Genomic DNA, 22,459 nt, shown 5'->3' with positions numbered 1-22,459 from the left:
TTCTCAATATAGTTTCATTTTTCTAATTCTTAATTGTGATGTCTTAAAAATTATAGGACTCAATTTTATACGTTCTGACAATAATGACCCTATAACCCCATTTTTCTTGGTCTAATACTTTAGTCCAAGCCTATCTCCTAAGCCTTGTTGGTGCTCACATTTGATCATTTTAAAAGCCTGCCATTGTCAAATAAGGTTGGGAAAAACTGGCTTAAGGGCATTACACCCTAATGCTCAAAATGTCAAAGAGAACACCTGTTGGCAGCTCTAACATTTATTGTTTAATCAACTAAGGAAAAACCAAACCAAACAAAACAGTCAAGGCAGCAGGTACCAACCCAAAACAACTTAATACACTAATCAAAAAAACATGCTCACAAAAGAATCACAAAAAGAATTTTTTTTTTTTTAAAGATTTTATTTATTTGACAGAGAGAGACACAGTGAGAGAAGGAACACAAGCAGAGGGAGTGGGTAAGGGAGAAGCAGGCTTCCCGCCGAGCAGGGAGCCCGATGCGGGGCTCGATCCCAGGACCCCCGGATCATGACCTGAGCCGAAGGCAGACGCTTAACGACTGAGCCACCCAGGCGCCCCCACAAAAAGAATTTTTAAGAACTTTTTAAAATGGGTTACTGATCACTACTGATGGGTTATTCCTACTCCATGAGTAATCAAAACCCTTAAGCTCTGTTCATTAAAATTCCTTGTATATTCCTTCTATTTTTCATGCTTTATAGGAGTTGCTCATTCATAAGTAAGAAGGAAAAACAACGTAGTGCAGAAAGCTCAGCACTGGTTTTTTGGAAGGTTGAGCTGGGGATCGGCTCACCTGCTTACCGCTGGACAACTTGATAGTATCTAACCTCTCGGAACTCCAGTTTCTAGATAATGTGGAGGACTAGATCAGGGGTCTTCAACCTTAGCGCTATTGACATTTGGGGCCAGAGAATTCTGTTTGGTGGGAGAGGGCTGTCCTGTGCATGGTGAGACAGTTATTGGTAGCCCTGACCTCTACCCATTACATGCCAGTGGCAACCCCCAGCTGTGATGATCAAAAACATCTCTGGACTCCTGTCCCCAGGAGTGAGAAATCACCCCCAGTCGAGAATCACTGGACTAGGTATAGCCTCAATCTCTCTCTAGCTCTCATCTCCTACAAGATACATTAAATCTTATTTTCTTAAATGTTACTTGTTGAGACATTAGTCAACATGCCAATTGTGAGGATACACATTTTGATTTTTAGAGAAATTAAAATACAGTGACCATCTGTTCCAATTCTAATTTTAGTAGGTTCCAAAATCTTTTAGGAATGAAAATTCACAAAAGAACATCGAAGCATGTAGGATGGAAACGAATGTAAATGAAGTATATCTCAGTAATATTTTCGTCCCATTTTCTAGGGTACTTCGACTGGATAACAGAGTTAAAGAACACGTTTAATATACCCCTCTTCTTATCTAGTTCTACCACATGTGTACTCTTAGAAAACAAAGGGCCTTGTAATACCAGCAATTTAAAGCGCCTGACTTTTAGGAAGAAAGACACTTAAAGCTAGTAACAATCCTTTTAAAATATTTTTTAATAAGCACATTAGAAAAAAAAAGTTTACACCATCTTAACACCTGTTTTTACTCCAAATTCACTGAACAGTTAAACAACTTACAACTTATATCTGGTATTAAATGTGCTGTGAAGTCATACATGTGTATACTTTGTGGGGAAAATAAATCACATATTCCATTTCCCTCGAGAACTATCATTATTTTACCCAGTGTTTTCTTCAGTGAAATTAGTTGTAACTGCCTAGAAGCCAGGCCCCCTTTCACAACTGACGTTCCTGACACTACACCCGAGAGGATCATGATGACCCAAGTAACCCCTTCTCGGCAGCAGGTCATTTTTTTATGTTGAAAAGGTTAACTTCATAATTCACATTAAAGTATAGCAGACTTGTCAAAAGATTTTGCCTGCATTCCTCAAATTTAAAACTTATACCGGAGAAGGGACGTCTTCAGAGAAAATTAAAGGCCCCATGCGCCCATGATTCTAAAATGACAGAACAATTGTTATATTCATAATACCTCTAAATATAAAGGAAATGGAAATGGAAAACAAATATGCTCCTCTTTTTAAAAAGAGACACAAGCACAAAGAATACCAAAGTATGTGCCGGTGAGGAACATCTAGTCCTTTCCTTGACTGATGAGGCCAGGGAGGCTGAAAATCAAGTCCCAAATATCGGCATATGACAGAGGAGAACGTGTCTTCTCCCCACGCCCGCCCTAGTTTTCCTTCCTGAATCCAGTGTATTAAAGTGCCTGGTTAAACAATCTCGATGACGTTTACGTAAGAAAACAAATAAGCGGTTATATTCGTTTTCCCAAGCTGCTAGGACAGACTGCAGTTGTGGTGTACAGGAATGAACACAGTAATGGAAAAATATCAAATCCCATGAAAAGGCAGATGTTTGGGCCCATAGACTAATTCACCAAGTCCTCTGCTATTCCTTCTCACCTAAGTTTCTTCCAATAAGTGGACTAAAATATAGCCTTATGAACCACAGCCTAGCAATGTCCACATCAGTACAGAAGAGTGTGAAATAAAAACATATGTTGAGGGGCGCCTGGGTGGCTCAGTGGGTTAGGGAACTGACTCCTGGTTTTGGCTCAAGTCATGATCTAATGATCGTGGGATCGAGCCCTGCATCAGGCTCTGAGCTCAGCAAGGAGTCTGCTGGGGTTTCTCTCTCCCTCTGCCCCTCCCCACACTCATTCACTCACTCTCTATGTCTCTCTCTCTCTCAAATGAATGAATAAATCTTTAAAAAAATATCTGCTTAACCTGACATACCAAAGTCTTATGTGACTAAAACACAGACAGACAACATAGAGAGAACGACAGTAATGAGGACAGGTTCCGTAGGAACTGTGGAATCTGTCTCATTATATGAATGACAGGATGTGTAGTATTCAACATAAAATCACATACCCTAAAAAAATCACCTACCATTTGAATTGCCTGCTCCTACCCAAGGCTTCCCTAGGACACGCCTAGGGAACTGTTGCTCTGGGCAAGGGAGCCCTTGCTTAAAAAGCCTAAAGCTGATATTTGGTGTGCAATGTGTCAATGAGGTTAGACCATCTATTTTCAGTTTTCAAACCACCCTTACTATTTTGTGCCATCAAAAGACAAGGAAGGAGAACAGTGGTTTATGGTGCTATACTCACGCATCTGGATTATCTGCAGTGCAAAAGAGCTCTCTCTCTCTCCTTTTTTTAATAGCATGGTCCCTTATTATACAGTTCCTTCTTTTTAATATCAAGTAGCATTCAGCATCACAACATTAGGTCAGTAACCCGCAATTCTTCAAATTCTCCCTTCGGACGGGATTTAAAATGCTTCTCGGCCGTGGCAGAGTATTGGTACTGCCGGCAAGGACAGCCTCATTTAGAAGTGTAGGCTGCCACCTACTGACCGTGATCCAGTCTCTCTCAACATTCAGCTCCTCCCCAGAAAGCTAAATCAATTCCTTGCAAGATGCTCTTTGCTATGTCATTTAATGCCATGTATTCAACGAGATCAATATAATCTTTTAAATACAAGTGCTTTTAACTTCAAAAAAAATACTAAGTGGACAGGCTTCTGGACAGCTAAACATCCCTGGCCTGCACTCAAAAGGGCAGAGAATTATTTTTAAAAGATATATGCTATTTTTTTTAATATGGGAAAAGTTCTATTTTTTTTTTTTAAGATCTTATTTATTTATTTGACAGAGAGATAGAGAACACAAGTAGGCAGAGGGAGAGGGAGAAGCAGGCTCCCTGCAGAGCGGGGAGCCCGATGCGGGACTCGATCCCAGGACCCTGGGATCATGACCTGAGCCGAAGGCAGCCGCTTAACCGACTGAGCCACCCAGGCGCCCAGGAAAAGTTCTATTTTAATAGATTTCTCTTCACCACTTCCTTTATTCTTCGCTCCTGAAGACTGACGTTCACTCAGTCTCATTAGAGAGAGTTGATTTAATTGTTCATATTGACCAACCTGGAATTATTCAAAACTTCAATTCATAGTCCTAAAGCGTTTGTTAAAAAAAGAAAAAAAAAATTCACAGCCGCTGACAATACAGCTAAAAGTTAGTGCTTAATTAGCTCAGCCCCGTGTTGTAGAGACCTAAATCTGCAGGTGCCTTGATGAGTAGAGGACTTTTTCAAGTGAGAGTTTCTCGCTGTTTTAAGAAAAAAATCTGACCAACCAGACATCATTAAAGGGAAATAAGGAAATCCCCTTTCTGAGGCAGTGGGACATTGTCTTGGTGAGAGAGTGAAGGGTAAGTTCACTCAACAACATCCACTTCATAAGTACAGACAGACACGATATGAGGAGCTTGGGATGCACAGATGACTTAAATATCCGTGGCCTTCCAGAAGCTGTCTGGGGCAGAGATGTGGGTGGGGAGACGACACTGCAGCCTGCACTATGTAAAAGGTATAAAATCTGAGCAGTGAAACCTAGTGCCTGAGTCTGCTTGGAGAGTCAGGAAGAGCTTTCTAGAGGAAACTTCTGAAGGCAAAAGCGGAGCTTACCAGGGAATCGGATGAGAGATATCCAAATGGCATGTGCAAAGGACGAGAGATGGGGAAAAAGCAGAGGCTTAGGGAAAACATCTAGCGATTCAATATTGGTAAATAAATTGAATGAGGTCAGGTAGGTAGGTAGAGGACAGATCTCAGAGTCTTTTGTATAAGCTGCCATGAGATGTGCCTTTTAGAACGGTCACACTGGCGGCCAGGTGCGGACTGGAGGGAGGCAGATTGCTAAGAACAGCAGTGAAACTGTCCAAGCAAAGATGATTAAGGATCTGAAGGCAGACCAGGGAGGTGAGACTGGAAAGGAGAGGTCACTTTAGAGACAAACCGTGAAGATGACTGGGGGTAAAGAATGGGAAAGGAGGAAGAGACTTAGGTCCCGCCCCCCAGTTTCTGGCTCAGGTAACTGAACGGATAGTGGCGTAGTCACCGAGATAGCAAGTGCAATGGTCACTGTGGATCTGCTGGGTGGAGACAATGCACTCCGCAGAGTCTGAAAATCAGAGTTTGGAAATGCTGCGTTTGAAGTGACTGGAACACCGAGGTGATGATGTGCCATGGTATAATGAGAACACAGATGTGAAGCTCAAGCCGGAGGTCTACACTGGATTTAGAAATTCGCCAGTCCCCAGTGAGCAGCAGGGGACAGGGGGGCCATGCCCCAGACAGAATGGGTGCAGTCAGAAGAGCACCACAGATGAGAACCTGGGCAGGCAGCCAACAGAAGCCTGGCCGGCCTCAACAAGCACTCGGCCCGCTACCACGCTGGCGAGGGCAAGACAGGGAGAGCGAGGCGAGAAACTGAGGGGCCGCACAGCTACACCAGATGTAGACAAGCCTAAGTAGCTCAACTATAATTCGACCTCTGGTTTCCAATTCCACATGTGAGGAGCTTGGAAGTAGCCACTCTGTCCTAACAGCAAGTCAAAAGCCGCAGACTGAAAAATGAACACCTCTTCTTGGACCCGAGAGAGAGGAGAGGACACAGAGCAAACAGCTGTCCTCGAGACTGAAGAGACAGACAGAGGAATACGGGAAATCTTGACTTACCAGAGCTGGGACTAAGGAGTAAAAACCACTGTGAGAGCCAGTGCCAGGGAAGGAAAACTTGAACTGTAATTGAGGAGTTGCTGGAGGCTCAGTGCAAACAAGCCTGAGAGTTAAAAACTCTAAGGACCCAGTCCTAAGGAGGCCTCCCCAAAATTGTGAGGCTTACCTCCAGGAGCTCGACCAGATTCCTAGGATAAACACAGGAGAAAAATCCCCTCTTGCTTCCAGCTGGGGAAGCAGACAAGGAACCATTTTGAAATACGCCAGAGCACTCCCTTCTTAAAAAGGCCTGACATCAAGGGAAACCTGGGTATTTATTGTCAGAGTGTAATTGACCTGGGGGAAGGACAATGCCCAAATCCAGGCAGCAACAGCCCTCCTGTCCCACCTGAGAGAGAGAAAAAAACACCTATGAAGTTCACAGTCCAGAGGCATAGGCTCAATAAAGGACTGAGACCTAATCACAGGACTACAGAATGCTTCCCTTCCCCAAACACCTCATCACCACATCCCTAAAGGCCTATTTACAGCAGTTCCTTTCACCCAGTGCATCATGTCCATCTAGCGAGAGAAAATTACAAGGCACACCAAAAGGCAAAATCACAGTTTGAGGAGACAGAGCAAGCATCAGAACCAGATAGGGCAGGGATTGGAATTACCAGACCAGGGATTTAAAACAACTATGATGAACATGTGAAGGGTCCCAATGGATAAAGTAGACAACATGCAAGAACAGGTGGGCAATGTAAGCGGAGCTGAAAATCCTAGGAAGAAAACAAAAGTATAATTCAATGTTTTAAACATTAGTTAATATATGCAAACATATTCAGATATATTCAAATATGATCTAGAAGTGTGTAAACCAAGAGGGGTACCATGGTTTTCTCTAGGTTATCTTTGGAAGTATGGACAATTTTATGTTTCTCCTTTATGCTTTTCTATATTTTCCAAATTTTCTTCAATGCATATGCATTGCTTTTGAAATCAAATGTATATAAAGGCTTTTCAATTTTTTTTTAAAGAGCTAAAGTTTGTAGGCACCTGAATTAGCTGGAACTAACTGAGATAGTGTGAGACAGTTGAGATTGGCCCAACTATCTCAATCTCTAAACAGCTTTCGGATTTTTTTTTTCCTAATTGTTGTTCTTTCTTTTTCCACTCTTCTCTGAGGTTGTGTTATATTTGAATCCAGGACATCATGGCATCATGTTCCACCTTGCTTATAGTTCTCTTTATAGCAGGTTGATTTTCTGAGTCCTGCCCCACTGCTTTCTCCTGTCTCTTTCTTTTTTTTTTTTTTTTTAAAGATTTTATTTATTTATTTGAGACAGAGAGAATGAGAGAGCCAGAGAGCACATGAGAGGGGGGAGGGTCAGAGGGAGAAGCAGGCTCCCTGCCGAGCAGGGAGCCCGATGCGGGACTCGATCCAGGGACTCCAGGATCATGACCTGAGCCGAAGGCAGTCGCTTAACCAACTGAGCCACCCAGGCGCCCTCTCCTGTCTCTTTCTTTAGAGAGCAGTGGCAAAGGTAAAAAGAAAGGTAGATGTCTACTCTTCCCCCTAAACTTAAGCACTTTGCTGACTTCCAGTTTAGGTAAGACTGAAAGAAGAAACGAAAAGTCAAATCACCTCAAAGTCACCCCTAACAGTAAGGAGTTGAAATATATTCCTTACACAGCAAGTCAGGAGGGAGGATGCTTGGATGGGCCAAAATGCACTGTTTGAAGTCTGAGTCAAATGAAATGAGTAAAAGCAATAGGCAGAAATCAATCACATGCCAAGCAAAAGACAGAGATCAGCTGAGGTAAGACGTGTGGAAGGATAATGGGATGGTGAATTTTTTTTTTTTTTTTTTTTGGAAGAGGGAATAGTAAATCTCATGTGTCAACTCTGCTAGATGATGGTGCCCAGTTGTTTGGTCAAATAGTATAGATATTGCTGTGAAAGTATTCTTTAGATGTGATTAACATTTAAATCACTAGACTTTCAGTAAAGCAGATGGCCCTTCATAATATGATGAGCTTCACCCAGTCATTTGAAGGCCTTAGGAAAAAAGACAGGTTTCCCCAACAAGAAGAAATTCGGCCTGAAGACTGCAACATAGAAACCCTGCCTGGGTTTCCAGCTTGCTGGCTTGCCCTACAGATTTCAGACTTGCCAGCCCCCTCATTATGTGAGCCAATTCCTTAAAAAATAAATCTCTCGGGCGCCTGGGTGGCTCAGATGGTTAAGCGTCTGCCTTCGGCTCAGGTCATGATCCCAGGGTCCTGGGATTGAGTCCCGCATCGGGCTCTCTGCTCCTTGGGAGCCTGCTTCTCCCTCTGCCTCTCTCTCTCTGTCTCTCATGAATAAATAAATAAAATCTTTAAAAAAAATAAATAAATCTCTCTCTCTTTCTCAATATAGATATAGGTGTAGATATAGATATATAGAGAGAGGGATGCATATAAATACAAATAGATATAGATGAATATATAATACCCATACATATATACACACATACATAGCTACATATCCTAATGCTTCTAATTCTCTGGAGAACCCTGACTAATACAGGTAATAAAAGATGAAATCTATTAACAGAGACCAGTAGGGCAGAATCTTGAACTAGAGACACTGGAATCAAAATTGGGTAAGGTAGGCAGTAGTAAGAGATCAAAGCTTCCTGGATTTGAATGACATGAAAAACAATACATTTAATGAAGATGACTTTGGCATCTATAATATGTGTGATCTGAACCAGATCAGAGAGATACTGCAATTAGAACACATCAGGAGAAATCTAGGCCAAAGGATTCTGTGGATGGCTATGGAAATGGAAAACTAAACCAAACAACAAAAATAAAAACAAAAACCAACAACTATCTATACAATAAGGATATGGCAAACAATGGAACAGGCATCTTTTGTATCTTCAAGATATTTAAGGAAAAGTTATACAGGAATACTATTCATATATAAAGATGGTGACTTACCATACTTGTCTCGCAAGCCAACCGTACATCTAAAGACTCCTCCAAAGGCGACATCTTCACCAAATATTACTGAAAAACAATGTTTAAAGAACATGTTTTATTTAATAACCCTTAAGTGATACTGACAACAAAAAAATAAGTAATTTAAATGCTTACACTTTAAATCAGAAAACAAATGAATCCGAGGTTTAAATCAAGGCTTCTCAACTTCAACATCACTGACAGTTTGGACTGAATAATTCTTTCATTGTAGCAGCCTGTTCTGTGCATTGCAGACAGAGAGCAGCATCCCTGGTCTCTACCCAGTGGATGACAGTTGCGCCCCCCATTCCAAAACACACACACACACACAGTTGTGACCGCTAAAAGTGTCTCCAGAAGTCGTTAAACATAAAGGAAGAAGGGGGATTACAATCACCCCAACTGACAAAGAACCACTGATCTAGAATGTCACCTTGTTTTACCCATGAAGAAAACGAGGCCAGAGCAGTAGTAAAGTAACTTGACCAGTAGGAAAGCAAGGGGCAGAACTATGACTCACACTCCAAGCTCAAGTCCTCCACCAGTGGTTCTCTTTCTTACATGGTCTACAGTGAAAGACAACAATCTGAAGGGCTGAGGGAAAAGCATTCCAAGGTGAGAGAACAGTCCAAAGTAGGAAAAGAACCTAAATTGTGTGAAAGGAGGCAAGTATGGTGGGAGATAGTGAGCAAGGCAATGACAATAAAAATGGGTGTTCATGGAGCTGAATTTATTAACTCACCTAACCAGCTTTGTGGACCTTAGGAAAACAATTCACCCTTATTTACTCTTTGAGATCAATCATTCTCAGATGACATTCAAACAAAGCAAGATCTCGTCATCCACTAGTGTAGCTCTCACTTCCTCCTAACAAATAACCTCTACTTTGCTTTACCTTAAAACCAGGGATTCTCAAGTGGAAGCCCAAGGTATACTAAATATATATATTTTTATATACTAATACATATATATATGAAGTAAAGCCAACCAAATTTAGGAAACATACAGAACAACTGTTTTTATACCAATAATTAAATTTGATAAGATAAAGTTATTTACAAATATAAAAGGTATTTCAAAAAAATCTTATAAGTGGGATGACAATGTATCTCAAAGGAAAGCGTGGAATCAAATCTTCATTTCATAAACAGATTCATAAATCTGAATGAAGTGGTACCTCCCATTTTTTTCTATATGCTGGAGAAACAGAAATACACGGTAGGTATTAATCCAGAAAGTATTAATATAATATCAGGACCACACATACTATGGGAGAAAGTTGACTTGATGATGTTAGATATACATGAGAACTAATTCATAATGAATTGATTTTTAAAAATGTGTTAATATCATAATCTGATTATTTAACCTTAATCATTTGATCAGATCTTTTAAAAATTTTCAGGGAGACATAATGTTAACCGTTGACCTTCAGACGCAATATTTCCAGCAAATTTTCAATTCTGAATTAACACAGCTACCACACTCACACACAAAGGAAGTTTACCTGCAGTAGGATCTTTAGCCAATGAGTTATCCAAGGCACTTGTTATCGCCTGGAAAAGATTCATTTTCTGAGTTTGCCCTGTGAAAATTTAAAGAAAAAAATTTTTAAGTAACATTCCTACACTGCAAGATGTATAAAAAAATAACTAGTTTCTTAAAAGTTGATTAAAACATGATTAAAATCAAAGTAGAAAGGAAAATACAGAATACACTATGTGAATTTATTGGATTATTCACAATGAGGCTAGTTTTGTGGAAAGTACAAAAGCAATATAGACTTCTGCGCTTGATGATGAAGCAAAATTTACACATATTAAGCAATTAAAAAACAAGTATAAAAAAGGAAAAAGGAATTTAATCAAGTCACCAAATGTGTAGAGACAATAAATAAAAGTGATGGGAAGTCGGAAAAGGGAACCAGCCAGAGTAAAAGTGGTCTGGGAAGACACTCTGGACAGGGGTTAAATACATCATTAAAAGTGCACATGACCCGAGGCACATGTTAAATATGCCAGTAACAGCAAATAGCCATGGGCCATGAAACAATGAGGGAGGAAGGCTAATGATAAACTTGAGCACTCAGAACTTGCTGGTGTTTGGAGAGTACTACAAGCCCATGCCTCGACACACCATGCTGAGTAATTCCTACTGTCTTACTGCTCAAGTATTATTTCTGCAAGCCAACCTCTGGCTCCCTAAATAGGTTGATAGGAGGGTGAAATGGAACAGTACATGGAAAGCACTTAGGACAGTACCTGACACAATGAGTGCTAAATAAATAGGAGCTATTTATTATTAGAAACTGGACTTTGCCCGTGTCCTTCATCCTGACCTTGGTATTATCTTGAATGGATAAAACTTTATTTAATAAAGTTCCAAATGTTAGAATTCAGGAACATCATTACTTTAGAGCTTTCAGTCTTGGTGCTGCCCAGAACTTGGGGTCAGCTCCTCTCCAAAAACACTCTTCAGGGCAGAGAAAAGCTTCTGCCTGAATCTTCTCTGATCCACAGGCCACCTTCACTTTAGGGCCTGATCTGTGCACCAGTGTTCACTTTAACCCACAGCCATGCTGGCAGCAAATCCCTTGAACACCTGCTAATTACCCTGACTACGGTCCCATCTAACCTCTGTGTTCCTCGGTAGCCTGCTGTGTCCCAAAAGCCACGGCCTAATTCAGTGTGGGTCACAACGGTACCATCAACACTCCGGCTGTCATACACGCTGGCCACTCACCCTTATCCTGGAGACCCATCTTCGTCCCAAGCCCAGCCTGGATCCACAGCACGCTCTGATTTATGACATCGTCCATCATCCACTGATACTCAACCTTCTGACTCGCTACCTGCTCTGACCCCTTCCACACTGCCGAATGCCCGGGCTTCAGGTCTGGGCAATGCCCACTTGGATCTGCCCTGCTGCCCTCTCTGCCGAAAATAAAGGCCTGTTTCTACTCTTATTTTTATAAATAAATAAAATCTTTAAAAAAAAAAAAAACAAATCTGGGGCACCTGGGTGGCTCAGTCGTTAAGAGTCTGCCTTCAGCTCAGGTCATGATCCCAGGGTCCTGGGATCGAGCCCCGCATCGGGCTCCCTGCTCGGCGGGAAGCCTGCTTCTCCCTCTCCCACTCCCCCTGATTGTGTTCCCTCTCTTGCTGTGTCTCTCTCTGTCAAATAAATAAATAAAATCTTTAAAAAAAAAAAATACAAATCTACTCTTATTCTTGATGGGGTTAATAGGAATTCATTCCAGAAAGTATTGTTATGCCATGTACGCCAAAGGATACATAATCACACCACATGTCCATGACTCATAATCTATTTTTCTTCAGGCTAAGGCTATATCATTTAATAGATACTTGCCTTAAATCCTTCTCCACTGTATAAAACCTCTTTAAAAGTGCTTTTTGGTACGCGGCATCAGATGACAATGGTTTAGGGCAAACCTTTTATCCTACCACCGTGACATTCCCATTCTTTCTCCCATTTCACACATTTCCTAAAGCAAGATTTTTGTCTATTATGATGGTCATAGCTAAGAACCTAAGAAGGATAAAAATGCCTAAACATCTAAAGTGGCATTTATTTCAAGTGTGCTGACCATCTGAATTAATCCTGAATGCCTCCAAGACATCTTATTTCATTGCTTCAACGAGTTTGGAGTACAAAAAAAGCAAATACTTTAATACTAAAAATCATACCAAGTAAATCTGGAAGGTATTGCTTAATTACCCACAAAGAATCTACTCATCTTGTAGGAAAGTAATTTATAAGTATGGGTATTTAAAGGCTTTATTTCCATGTAAGCACAAAAATTTCCACTCCTAAATACTTTTTTTCAAATAGATGCAAAATTTTAGGGGTTTGGATTAACTGCTATGCTACTAGATGCTTTTAAAAGATTTAAATAATTTTTAATAGCGCAACAGCTATCTTTCAATTATTTTTAAAGTTGCAGTGTGGTCTGTGAATGAGTGGGGAAGAAATCACAAATTATTCACATGTGAGATCACTTTAAATATTTATTCACCTTAGAATTACTTATTCTCCTACAGGTTATATTAAAGATCATTGATAAGATATGCCTATGTTCTCTCATGATAAAGTACGTACCTGCAGCACGTCTAACTATGAACACTAAAAAATTATTAAACACTGCTGCCAAATCATACAATCACCAGTATTAATAAATGGCTGCTAAATTTCAAAACCAGACTGACAACTCTTCTTTCCAAGATAAAAAGTTAAAACAAAACAAAAATGGACACAGCAGTGCAATTTCCCTAGTCAGGGATACCAGCTAATGGATACCAATTGGTAAAACATAGCTTTACGGATGGAGTGAGCCGATCACTTGAACCTGTCCTAAGTAGAGCATTGTGAAAAACCAGGTCATTATCACTGCTGCAAAGATAAAGTGGTATGTAATGTAGTGTCGGTGGAATATAAGGAACACAATGGAACAGAAGCCCCAAGAGGGCAGGGATTCTTACCTGCTTTTGATCAGAAGTACATGCTTAGTGCTTATAACAATGCCTGCCACGTAGTAGGTGCTCGATAAATATTTGTTGAATGAATGACTGAACAAAGAAACATATGAGGCTAGTTCAATAAAGATAAAATATACAAAGTAAATTGTTAATCAACCACTTAAAGAGGAAGAAATACAGTAGGAAAAATATCTACCGATGTTACAATTCAGAGTCAGACTGCAGGGGAGGGGGAATGAGGCAGAAGTGATACTGAGGTGGAGAATTCAGTTATTCTGAATAACTCTTCAGTATGCAGTAGCACTGAAGGGAGAAGCCTTCCACAGAACTAGAGGATCGAGACAAAAGGGGCAAATAGGTGCCCAAGGAGCAGTGTCTAGAAATAAACAAGGTCAACAGCAGGGCAGGCAGACAGTGAAGTGCCTTTGTAGTTAGACCATGAACAAATAAAAATACACAGCTGTGATATGGAAGGTGAGGGTCTACTTTCAGAAACCAAAGGTTCTGCCAGCACATTCAGCACTGTACCTCCTCTGAGCTGCCTAGTCCTTGGTATACACCTGGATAGCATAGCATTTTCATGTCATATTCCTTAGAAAGCTCAGCACTTAGTGCCTAACCCACACATGACAATCAGGACATGCCCGTGGAAGCATGATGGAGGAATGATTTTAGTGGCATAATCTGGCACTAACCACACGGTGAAATGGAAAGATGCCTAAGAAACTATCTATTTTCTCCCAACAAAACCTCTTCTACCCCCCCCCCCCCCCCGCCCAGGTGCCCTGTCCTCCGGGAATCCCTTTGTATGTGCCATATACGTACCTCTATCCATTCTAATCCCTATTACAGCGTTTCCCAACCTCTACCCCATAAAGTAAGTTTCATAGAGAATTCAAATATGAGGGACAGAACATTTTGTATTAAAATATAAATGAAGGATCTATAATCATAAATGCCTTTTTAAAGTGCCCGTAAAGAAGGGGGTGGGGAGACTGCCACCTGAGGCCAAAATTGGGAAGACCTAAGAAAGCTTTAAAGTTGAAGAGACTATGGCTAGGAGCCCTGGGTCCCCCATCTCAGGGCACCTGGTAACATGTCCTGGTATGATGAGCTACAGCTGTTTCCCTTCCTTCGGCTGGATACTTCCCTACTCGGTCGGTCTCTAAATGGTTTTTAAATTCTTCTGTATGCTGGTGACTCCCAAATGGGTTTCTCCAGTCCAGACCTCTCCTCTGAGCTTCTGACTTACATCCAACAGTCGCCAGTTCCCAACTTGGGTGTCAGGCTTTTCTAATTCAGTAAGCACTCAACTAAACTCTTGATGTCTGCTCCCAAAACCAGTCTTTTCCATCTTAGCAAACAGCACTATCCTCAACTCAAGTGTCCAAGCCAGAAATTGAGAAAGCACCCTTGAATGTCTTCCTTTGATTCATTTCTTGTATCCAATCCATCCAATCCTACTTCCAAAATACAGCTTCTTCCGAAGATATATACTTTGGATATATCTTTGGATATATACTACTTCCAAAATATAGCTTAAAATCTAGTGCTACAGGGCGCCTGGGTGGCTCAGTCGGTTGAGCGACTGCCTTCAGCTCAGGTTATGATCCTGGAGTCCCGGGATCAAGTCCCGCATCGGGCTCCCTGCTCGGCGGGGAGTCTGCTTCTCCCTCTGACCCTCCTCCCTCTCATGCTCTCTGTCTCTCATTCTCTCTCTCTCAAATAAATAAATAAAATATTTAAAAAAAAAAAAAAATCTAGTGCTACAATGTCCGAATTCCAGAACTCACCATCTCTTTCCTGTTCCTGAAAACCACCTCCTAATGTCCTGTCTTAGCCAGCTCTGGCTGCTACAGCAACAGACTGAGCGGCTTAAACAACAGAAACTTCTTCCTCACTCTTCTGGAGGTTGGGAAGTCCAAGACCAAGGTGAGTTCCTGATGAAGACCCTCTTCCTAGTTTGCAGAAGGCCATCTTCTTGAGGCATCCTTACATGGTGGAAGAGAAAATCTCTCTTGTGTCTCTCCTTATAAGGGCTTTAATCCCATTCACGAAGGCTCCACCCTCATGACCTAATTACCTCCCAGTGACCCCCATCTCCAAATACAACCACACTGGGGATTAGGGTTTCAACATAAGAATGAGGGGATGGGGAAGATACATTCAGTCCATAGTACCACCTCCTCACTTCTACTCCTTCACCGCTCATTCAACAAAGGGCTACTACAATTAAGTCCTAAAAAGTACTGCATTTCATGTTACTCCTTTGCTCAAAATCCTTCTAAGTTCTCTGACTGCACCCAGAATAAAGCCCCACTCCAAATCATGTCCACAAAGCCCTGCTTGATCTCATACCTGCCCACCTCAGAAGTCCTATTGTGTACCATTATCCCCAAGGCTCAGCACCTGACTCTTCTCTCAATTCCCCCAAACCAAGCTCCCTGCAACATCAGGACCTTCATGCACACTGGGTCCTCTGCCTGGCACTGCCTTCACACCTCTTTGGATACTCCTTCGTGATCCCTTAGAGCCTAGTTAAATGCTACCTCTTCTTAGGGGTCTCACTAGATCTCTATTATTCTTTTTTCCTGCACCGGAACATTTCCTATAGGTCATTTATTGCAACTGGGATTGATTTAAGTATGCATTTGCTTGCTATTTGTTGTCCATCTCCCCCACTAGACTTCAAATTCCATGAGCACGGGTCCATATCCACATTTGTATTTTGTGCTAAGCACCTGGCACAAAGTTTAGTATCCAGGAGAAAATTAAAATGCATAGAAAATTAAAATGCATACAATGAATAAAGAAACCTATACATACACATAATGCCTAAAATCAGGGACAGGGGAGAGGCCCAGATGTGTTCTTGGGGAGCAAAACAGTGCAATGAAGGAAGTTTAAATGTCAAAAAGTAGAGGGGCACGTGGGTTAAGGTGATAAAGCGTCAGACTCTTGATTTCAGCTCAGGTCATGATCTCAGGGTCGTGAGATCAAGCGCTGCATTGGGCTCACGCTCAGTGTGGAGTCTGCTTGTCCATCTCCCTCTGCTCCTCCCCACCCCTACCCCTCTCACTCACTCTCTCTCTCTCAAATGAAATAAATAAAATCTTAAAAAAAAAAAAAAAGTATAAGTTTAGGGGCGCCTGGGTGGCTCAGATGGTTAAGCGTTTGCCTTTGGCTCAGGTCATGATCCCAGGGTCCTGGGATCAAGCCCCGCATTGGGCTCTCTACTCAGCAGGGAGCCTGCTTCTCCTTCTCCCTCTGCCACTCCCCCTGCTTGTACTCTCTCTTTCTGTCAAATAAATGAAATCTTAAAAAAAAAGTAGAAGTTTAACCATTTAAAACCTATTTGCATCTAAGTTTCTTTACCATAAAATGTGGATGATAACAGGATCTCTATCACAGCACTGTTACATGAGGATTAAATGAATTGCTACATGTAAGCACTCAGAATAGTGTTTGATACCTGGTAAGCTCTGATAAAAGTGTCTGCCGTCATTATTACCATTCTTCGGGGTACCATGGAAAAGTCTGGATGAACAATGATAAAGTCAGAAGAAGAAAACAAAGTAGGAAGAGAAAACAGGAAGGACTCGATTTGGGGCAATTCTAAATAAGACAGGGAAAAAACACATGGAGAGAATTATCTAGTCTCAAAGGTTCCCAACTTTTGACATGGTTGTGTTGGTGCCAGACTAACACTCAGATGAGCCTACCTCATAATGCTATATTCTGCCAACACTTCCAATACTATGGAATAAATGTTTGTGTCCTCCCCCTCAACATTCGTATGTTGAAACTTCATCCCCAGCATGACGGTACTTGGACATGGGGCTTCCGGAGATGAACAGGTCATGAAGGTGGAGCCCTCCTGAATGGGATTCATGCCCTTATAGAAAGAGACCCCACAGAGCTCCCTTCCACTATGTGAGGTCACAGTGAGAAGACAGCCGGCTAAGAACCAAGAGGCAGGGCCTCACCAGACACCAAATCTGTCAATTCCTTGATCTTGGACTTCCCAGCCTCTAAAACTGTGAGAAATAAATTACTGATGTTTATAAGCCACCAGTCTATGGTACTTTTGTTACAGCAGCCCAAACGCACTAAAACATCCAATCAACACATCCAAACCTAAGTCATCCTCTCTCCAAAAACGTGTTTCTCTCTTCCAGCATCCCTCATCTGTATCAGTGATACCACCATTCACCCTCCTTTCGGCATCCCAGGCTAAAAATGTCAAGTCATCTTTGATACCCCTTCCCCTCAGCCCCCACAGGCAAAAGAGCACCAGATCTAGTCAATGCCTTCAAAACACACAATCATCCCCACTGACACCCCCCAACCTTTAAACAATTATATCCTCTCACATGGACAGTACAATATCCCTCTGATCGCTCTGTCTCCTTACTTTCCCTTCATTAATCAATTCTATAAACTCTCCTCATAACAATGCACGAGCACATCGCAAGTCATTCTCTTACCTATAAGCAAGTGATGGCCCTCCCCAGCCCACAGAATCAAACCTGAACCTGAATGTAACGCACCCAGCACAGTGTAAGCTACATTGGATATATTCAATCTTTTCTCTCCCCCAACCTTTCTTCTGGCTTTCCAAACTTATTTCCTACCCCTCCTCTTTTTCCTCCAAACGAACTCACTCCTTCTCATTCCTTATAAAAGCCTACGCTTTCTGGCCGCTCCTTGCTCCTGTTGTTCCCTTCTCTACAAATTCTAATGCTGGAATGAAGACCTTCATCCCCACAGAAAGAGATTCTTTGGTCTACCCTTGATTTCTGAGAGCGGCCTGCCTCCCCCAGCGTAACCACAAAGGCTTTTCCAGATGCCACAGAACAAGCCTACCTCACAATGGGGGCTTCCCCATTGCTTGCCCTTTTTCCTTCCAGGAGAACACTCTTCTTCTACGTTGGAGGTAATTCCTTAGTCATTCCTCACGGTGAAGCTTAAATGTCACCTCCTCAGAGTCGACCCCAACCATCACTCTATTTAAGCAGTCTCTTTCATGTGTAAAAATAACCAAAATTTTAAAAATAAAACTATTTGTAGCATACATGAAAGACAAAGAGTTACTATCTTCATTAATATCGTTAATATACAAAACATGAGCAGAACAGTAGTGTGAGAGGCTCTGAAGATAGACCTATTTGGGTTCACATTCTGGCCCTGCTACTCCTCAGACTTGGGCCAGCCACTAACATCTCTGAGCTTCAATTTTCTCATCTATAAAATGAGCATAACACTCTCTAGGTCACAAGGTTACTGTGAGGATTACAGACTGATGTCTATCACACCTGGAATAGACAGTTGTTCAGTAATGGTAGATAGGATTCGTACTGATAGACAAAATTACTAGGCATATAATTTTTTAAATATGCAAAGACGAGGGACATCCAATTCACAAGAGAAAATAAATCTGGCAAACAAATATCTGGTAATTACTCCTTAATAGAAATAAAACAAGTACATATTATAACAAAGTGCAATTAGAACAACACACCCAAGCATGCGTGCACACACACAATTCTGATCCCAATTCCAATCTGTGTTTTTTTAACACACAACCAAGCAATTCTGCACCACCAGCTGGGTGCCCTACAATGCGACCCAATTCTGACACCATCTGCCTGGGGTTAGTGTCAGACCCCACAGGTTAAGGGCTCAGTCATAAGACTGTGCCCACCTCCCAGTTCACATGCCAATCACAAGTCCAGGTTGTCACCCATGCTTCTGACTCACTGGCTATAGATTGGAGGTTCCCACCATTCCCTCTCTGGGTTCAATTAATTTGCTAGAACGGCTCACAGAACTCAGAGAAATATTTTACTTACAAGATTACTGGTTTATTATAAAAGGACATGACTCAGGAACAGCCAGATGGAAGAGATGCATTGGGCAAGGTATGGGTCAAGGGCACAGCTCCCACGCTCTCTGAGCACGCCACTATCCCTGAATCTCTACCTATTCACCAACCCAAATGCTCTCTGAACCCCATCCTTTTGGGTTTTCAAAGGAGGTCTCATTACATAGCCATGACTGATTAAATTCATTCAACCTCCAGAACCATTCCCCTCTGCAAAGGTCGGGGGTGGGACTGAAATCACACGATCGATTCCTCTAGTGACCAGCTTCCATCCTTAGATGAACTAGGAGCTTTCAAAAAGTTACCACCAGCATAACAAGGCACCTTTATTGCTCTCATCAAAGGGAATTGCAAAGGTTTAGGAGCTCTGTGCCAGGAAAAGGGGACAAAGACCAATATGTATTTCTTATTATAAATCACAGTATCACAGCACGACTGTGATTTTATCATGACACCCAATACTCAGACTCTTATACATGCAAATGGAAGTATAAACTATAATTTGAACTATGTATTAAAAATCCATTAAACTGTTCCTATCTTGAGTCAGAAATCTCATCCCTAGGACTTTATTCTAAAGAAATAATCTCAGATACATAAAGGATACATGAAATGTTTCTAACCACATTATTTATAACAGCACAGAAGTGTAAAACAAAAGCATAATGGTAATTATTTAAAAGTTTCCACTTATTGAGTGAGTGCTTCTTAGTAGTCAAACTGGGTTAAGTACATTGTACACAACTGTCTATATTTAGTTTTTGTAACAATCTCTGAAGTAGGTATTATTATAAAATCCTTACTTACAAAGAAACTGAAGCCTAGAGACGGTGAGTAATCCAAAATCATAGGTAGCAGGGCCAAAACCAAACCTAGGACAATCTGATTCTAGGGCCAAGATCTGAACCACTAAACTAGAGTGTTTATACTCCATGGAACATGTCGCCACCCCCCCTTTTTTTTTAAGATTTTATTTATTTATTTGACACAGAGAGAGAGAGCACACAAGCAGAGGGAGCGAGAGAAACAGGCTCTCTGCTGAGCAGGGAGCCCAGTGTGGGGCTCAATCCCAGGATCATGACCTGAGCCGTAGGCAGATGCTTAAGGAACTAAGCCACCCAGGCACCCTGAACATACCGCTTTCTAAAGAAGGTTATGAAAACTATGTAATCATATGGGGAAATACTTCTGATTAAGTAATGCAGATTGTATCTGCGTTAAAACTACAGTTACAGGAAAAATTTAATTCTGCTAATTTGATCAATGGAATAATTTAATTCCACTAAACTGAAAGGAAATACCTGGAAGGATACACACCAAAATGTTAGCAGTATTTACAAATAGTAGTGGATGGTGAGATTACTTTTTCTTACTTTTTTCTATTATCCAAATTATCTGTAACATGCATTTATTTTTATTTTTATAAGGACAAACATATAAACGTGATTATCATTCTACCTGGATTTTAGTAATTTTACAATTATGGAAGGAGGCTGGGGAGATTAAGAAGACCTATATTCTATTTCTCGAGTATTGGGCTGAAGTTTCTTTGCTTTCAAGACAGAATTCAAGGTTCATCCTGTTGGTGAGAAAAAATTGCTATTCACTTTTATGGTATCTACTGTTTCACAAAAGTGGTACACCTCTTAGTAAATTATTTCTGCATGCATTATAGCACATTGTTTAGAATGGAAGCTCTAGATTCTAAATAATTAAAATCCAAAGCGGAAGCTATCACTAACTTATCTGTGTAACCTTGGACAAACTATCTCAAGACTTCAGTTAACATCACTTACCTCTAAAGGTTGTCCTAAGCATCCAATGATATAATGAATGTAAATTTTTCAGCACAGTCCCTGCCTATGGTAAGCACTCAATATATATTCATGCCTATTATTCACAAGTATAGGCACCCTTCCAAAAATATCAGATCTAGCATGTGAGAAGTTATCAGACAAGGAAAAGGTAAATGTTCTCTTATTGTTTCCATTGTTCTGATAATAGACACTAGATCTTTCAGAGATTACATATAACTTGCAGAAGAAATGGTAAAAGTCATGCAACTGTCATACTGTGAGGAGTTTGCTACGTGCCCTTCCTACCAATGAGCGTACTAGATGGCCTCCTCCTCCCCTCACCTTCATCAATTACCCCCTCCTTAGCTAAGTGGCAGCCTAGCCCAGCCCAGGCTCATTGCTAGGCTCAAATGGGAAACCTGGGATTCTTTCCCATCTCCAGGAACAACCTGTTCTATGACTTGGGGGAAATCAATTCAATTACTTAGTCCTTCCACTTCCTCTTCCCTGCCAAAGCAAAAATAATAATATTATTATCATCATCATTATTAAAGAATAAAAAAAATCATCATCATCATTATTAAAGAATAAGAAAAAAAAATCATCATCATCATTTTTAAAGAATACGAAAAAAATTCTCTTTTAAATACCGGTGCCTGCAGTTAATGGCCCAGTTCCGGACAAACTGGGACAACACCTAGGGCCAAGGCTGGGAAAGTAAGGATGGAGAACTGAGAAAAGGAGGCGTTCCCTGGGCACCACCCCTCCACCCTCTGCCCTTCCAGACCGCGGTCTGCCCTCTCACCCATCTCGAGGGTTCTGAGGGAATGCCTCTCGAGGGTTGTACAGTCACAAAAATAGAGCGACGAGGAAACCACAGTCAGACCCTGAAGTAGGGAGGCTCCAGAAAGCAGGGCAGGAATCACACCAAGATGCAAGATCAGCCTGCCGGCCGCCGCCCGCACAGGCAGGGTGGCCCTCCTTGCGAGGCCCCCACAGGCCTGGGAGGCTGGATTGCACCAGGAGCAGACAGGGCAGTCCCTAGCTCACCATACTCCTGGGGCTCCGGGTCCGGCTGGAAAGTGAAGTGAGCCACATGCCTCCTCTGCGCCGCAACCCCAGGGGCCGAGTCCAGCTGCAGCAAGCCCCGCAGCAGCCCCGCGCCTCGAAGCCGACGCCACTGTCCTTCCGCCCCGGCCGCACGTAGCCTCAACAGCCCGCCCGCAGTCGCCGCTAACGCCGCCATCCCCGCTTGCAAACCGGGTTTGCTAGCTACGCCGCCGCACCCGGCAGGCAGAGAGGGCGGAGCACCGAGACGACTTCCTTATTGGTTGCGCCCAAGGGGAGGACCCATGAAACGGACCAATCGGAGTTAGGAATTCGGGGGTGGGGAAGGGGACGAGGGGAGGCCAGGGGTGTTTGCTCGTAGAGCGCATGCGGAAGAGGAGCTGGGGCGGGGCCGAGCGAGCAGGTGAGCTCCAATGAAATTGTCCCTGGAGGTGGGGCCTTCACAAAGTCCCTGCACGGTCCCCCGGCGCGGACGCGGGTCTGTAATGTTACACACTAACCCTGGATTTGTTCTGTACTGATGTCATTTGCATTGTTACCTCCGATAACTTTTTCATTTTGAGATTTATGCTCTCTTT

General features: G+C 42.0%; 1 protein-coding gene across 8 annotated transcripts in view; it reads right to left on the bottom strand.

Annotated features, from left to right (window-relative positions):
• Nucleotides 1–22,096, bottom strand: part of BCKDHB (branched chain keto acid dehydrogenase E1 subunit beta) — a 213,583-nt gene extending 191,487 nt beyond the window's left edge. For all 8 annotated transcript variants that reach the window (XR_004676677.1, XR_004676680.1, XR_004676678.1 and 5 more), the window contains exons 1-3: nt 21,864–22,096; nt 10,145–10,222; nt 8,617–8,685 (exon numbers count right to left, since the gene is read on the bottom strand). Coding sequence is in view for 4 of the 8 variants with exons in the window: in XM_034991519.1 (XP_034847410.1) it covers nt 8,617–8,685; nt 10,145–10,222; nt 21,864–22,059 (343 nt within the window). In the remaining 4 variants the exon portion in view is untranslated. The remainder of the gene's footprint in view (nt 1–8,616; nt 8,686–10,144; nt 10,223–21,863) is intronic.
• Between the last annotated feature and the right edge of the window lie 363 nt (nt 22,097–22,459).

Source organism: Mirounga leonina, unplaced genomic scaffold (assembly GCF_011800145.1).
Source record: "Mirounga leonina isolate KUSES-001 unplaced genomic scaffold, KU_Mleo_1.0 Mir_53, whole genome shotgun sequence".
Classification (NCBI taxonomy): Eukaryota; Metazoa; Chordata; class Mammalia; order Carnivora; family Phocidae; genus Mirounga; species Mirounga leonina.
This window is presented reverse-complemented; position numbering and strand designations above follow the sequence as displayed.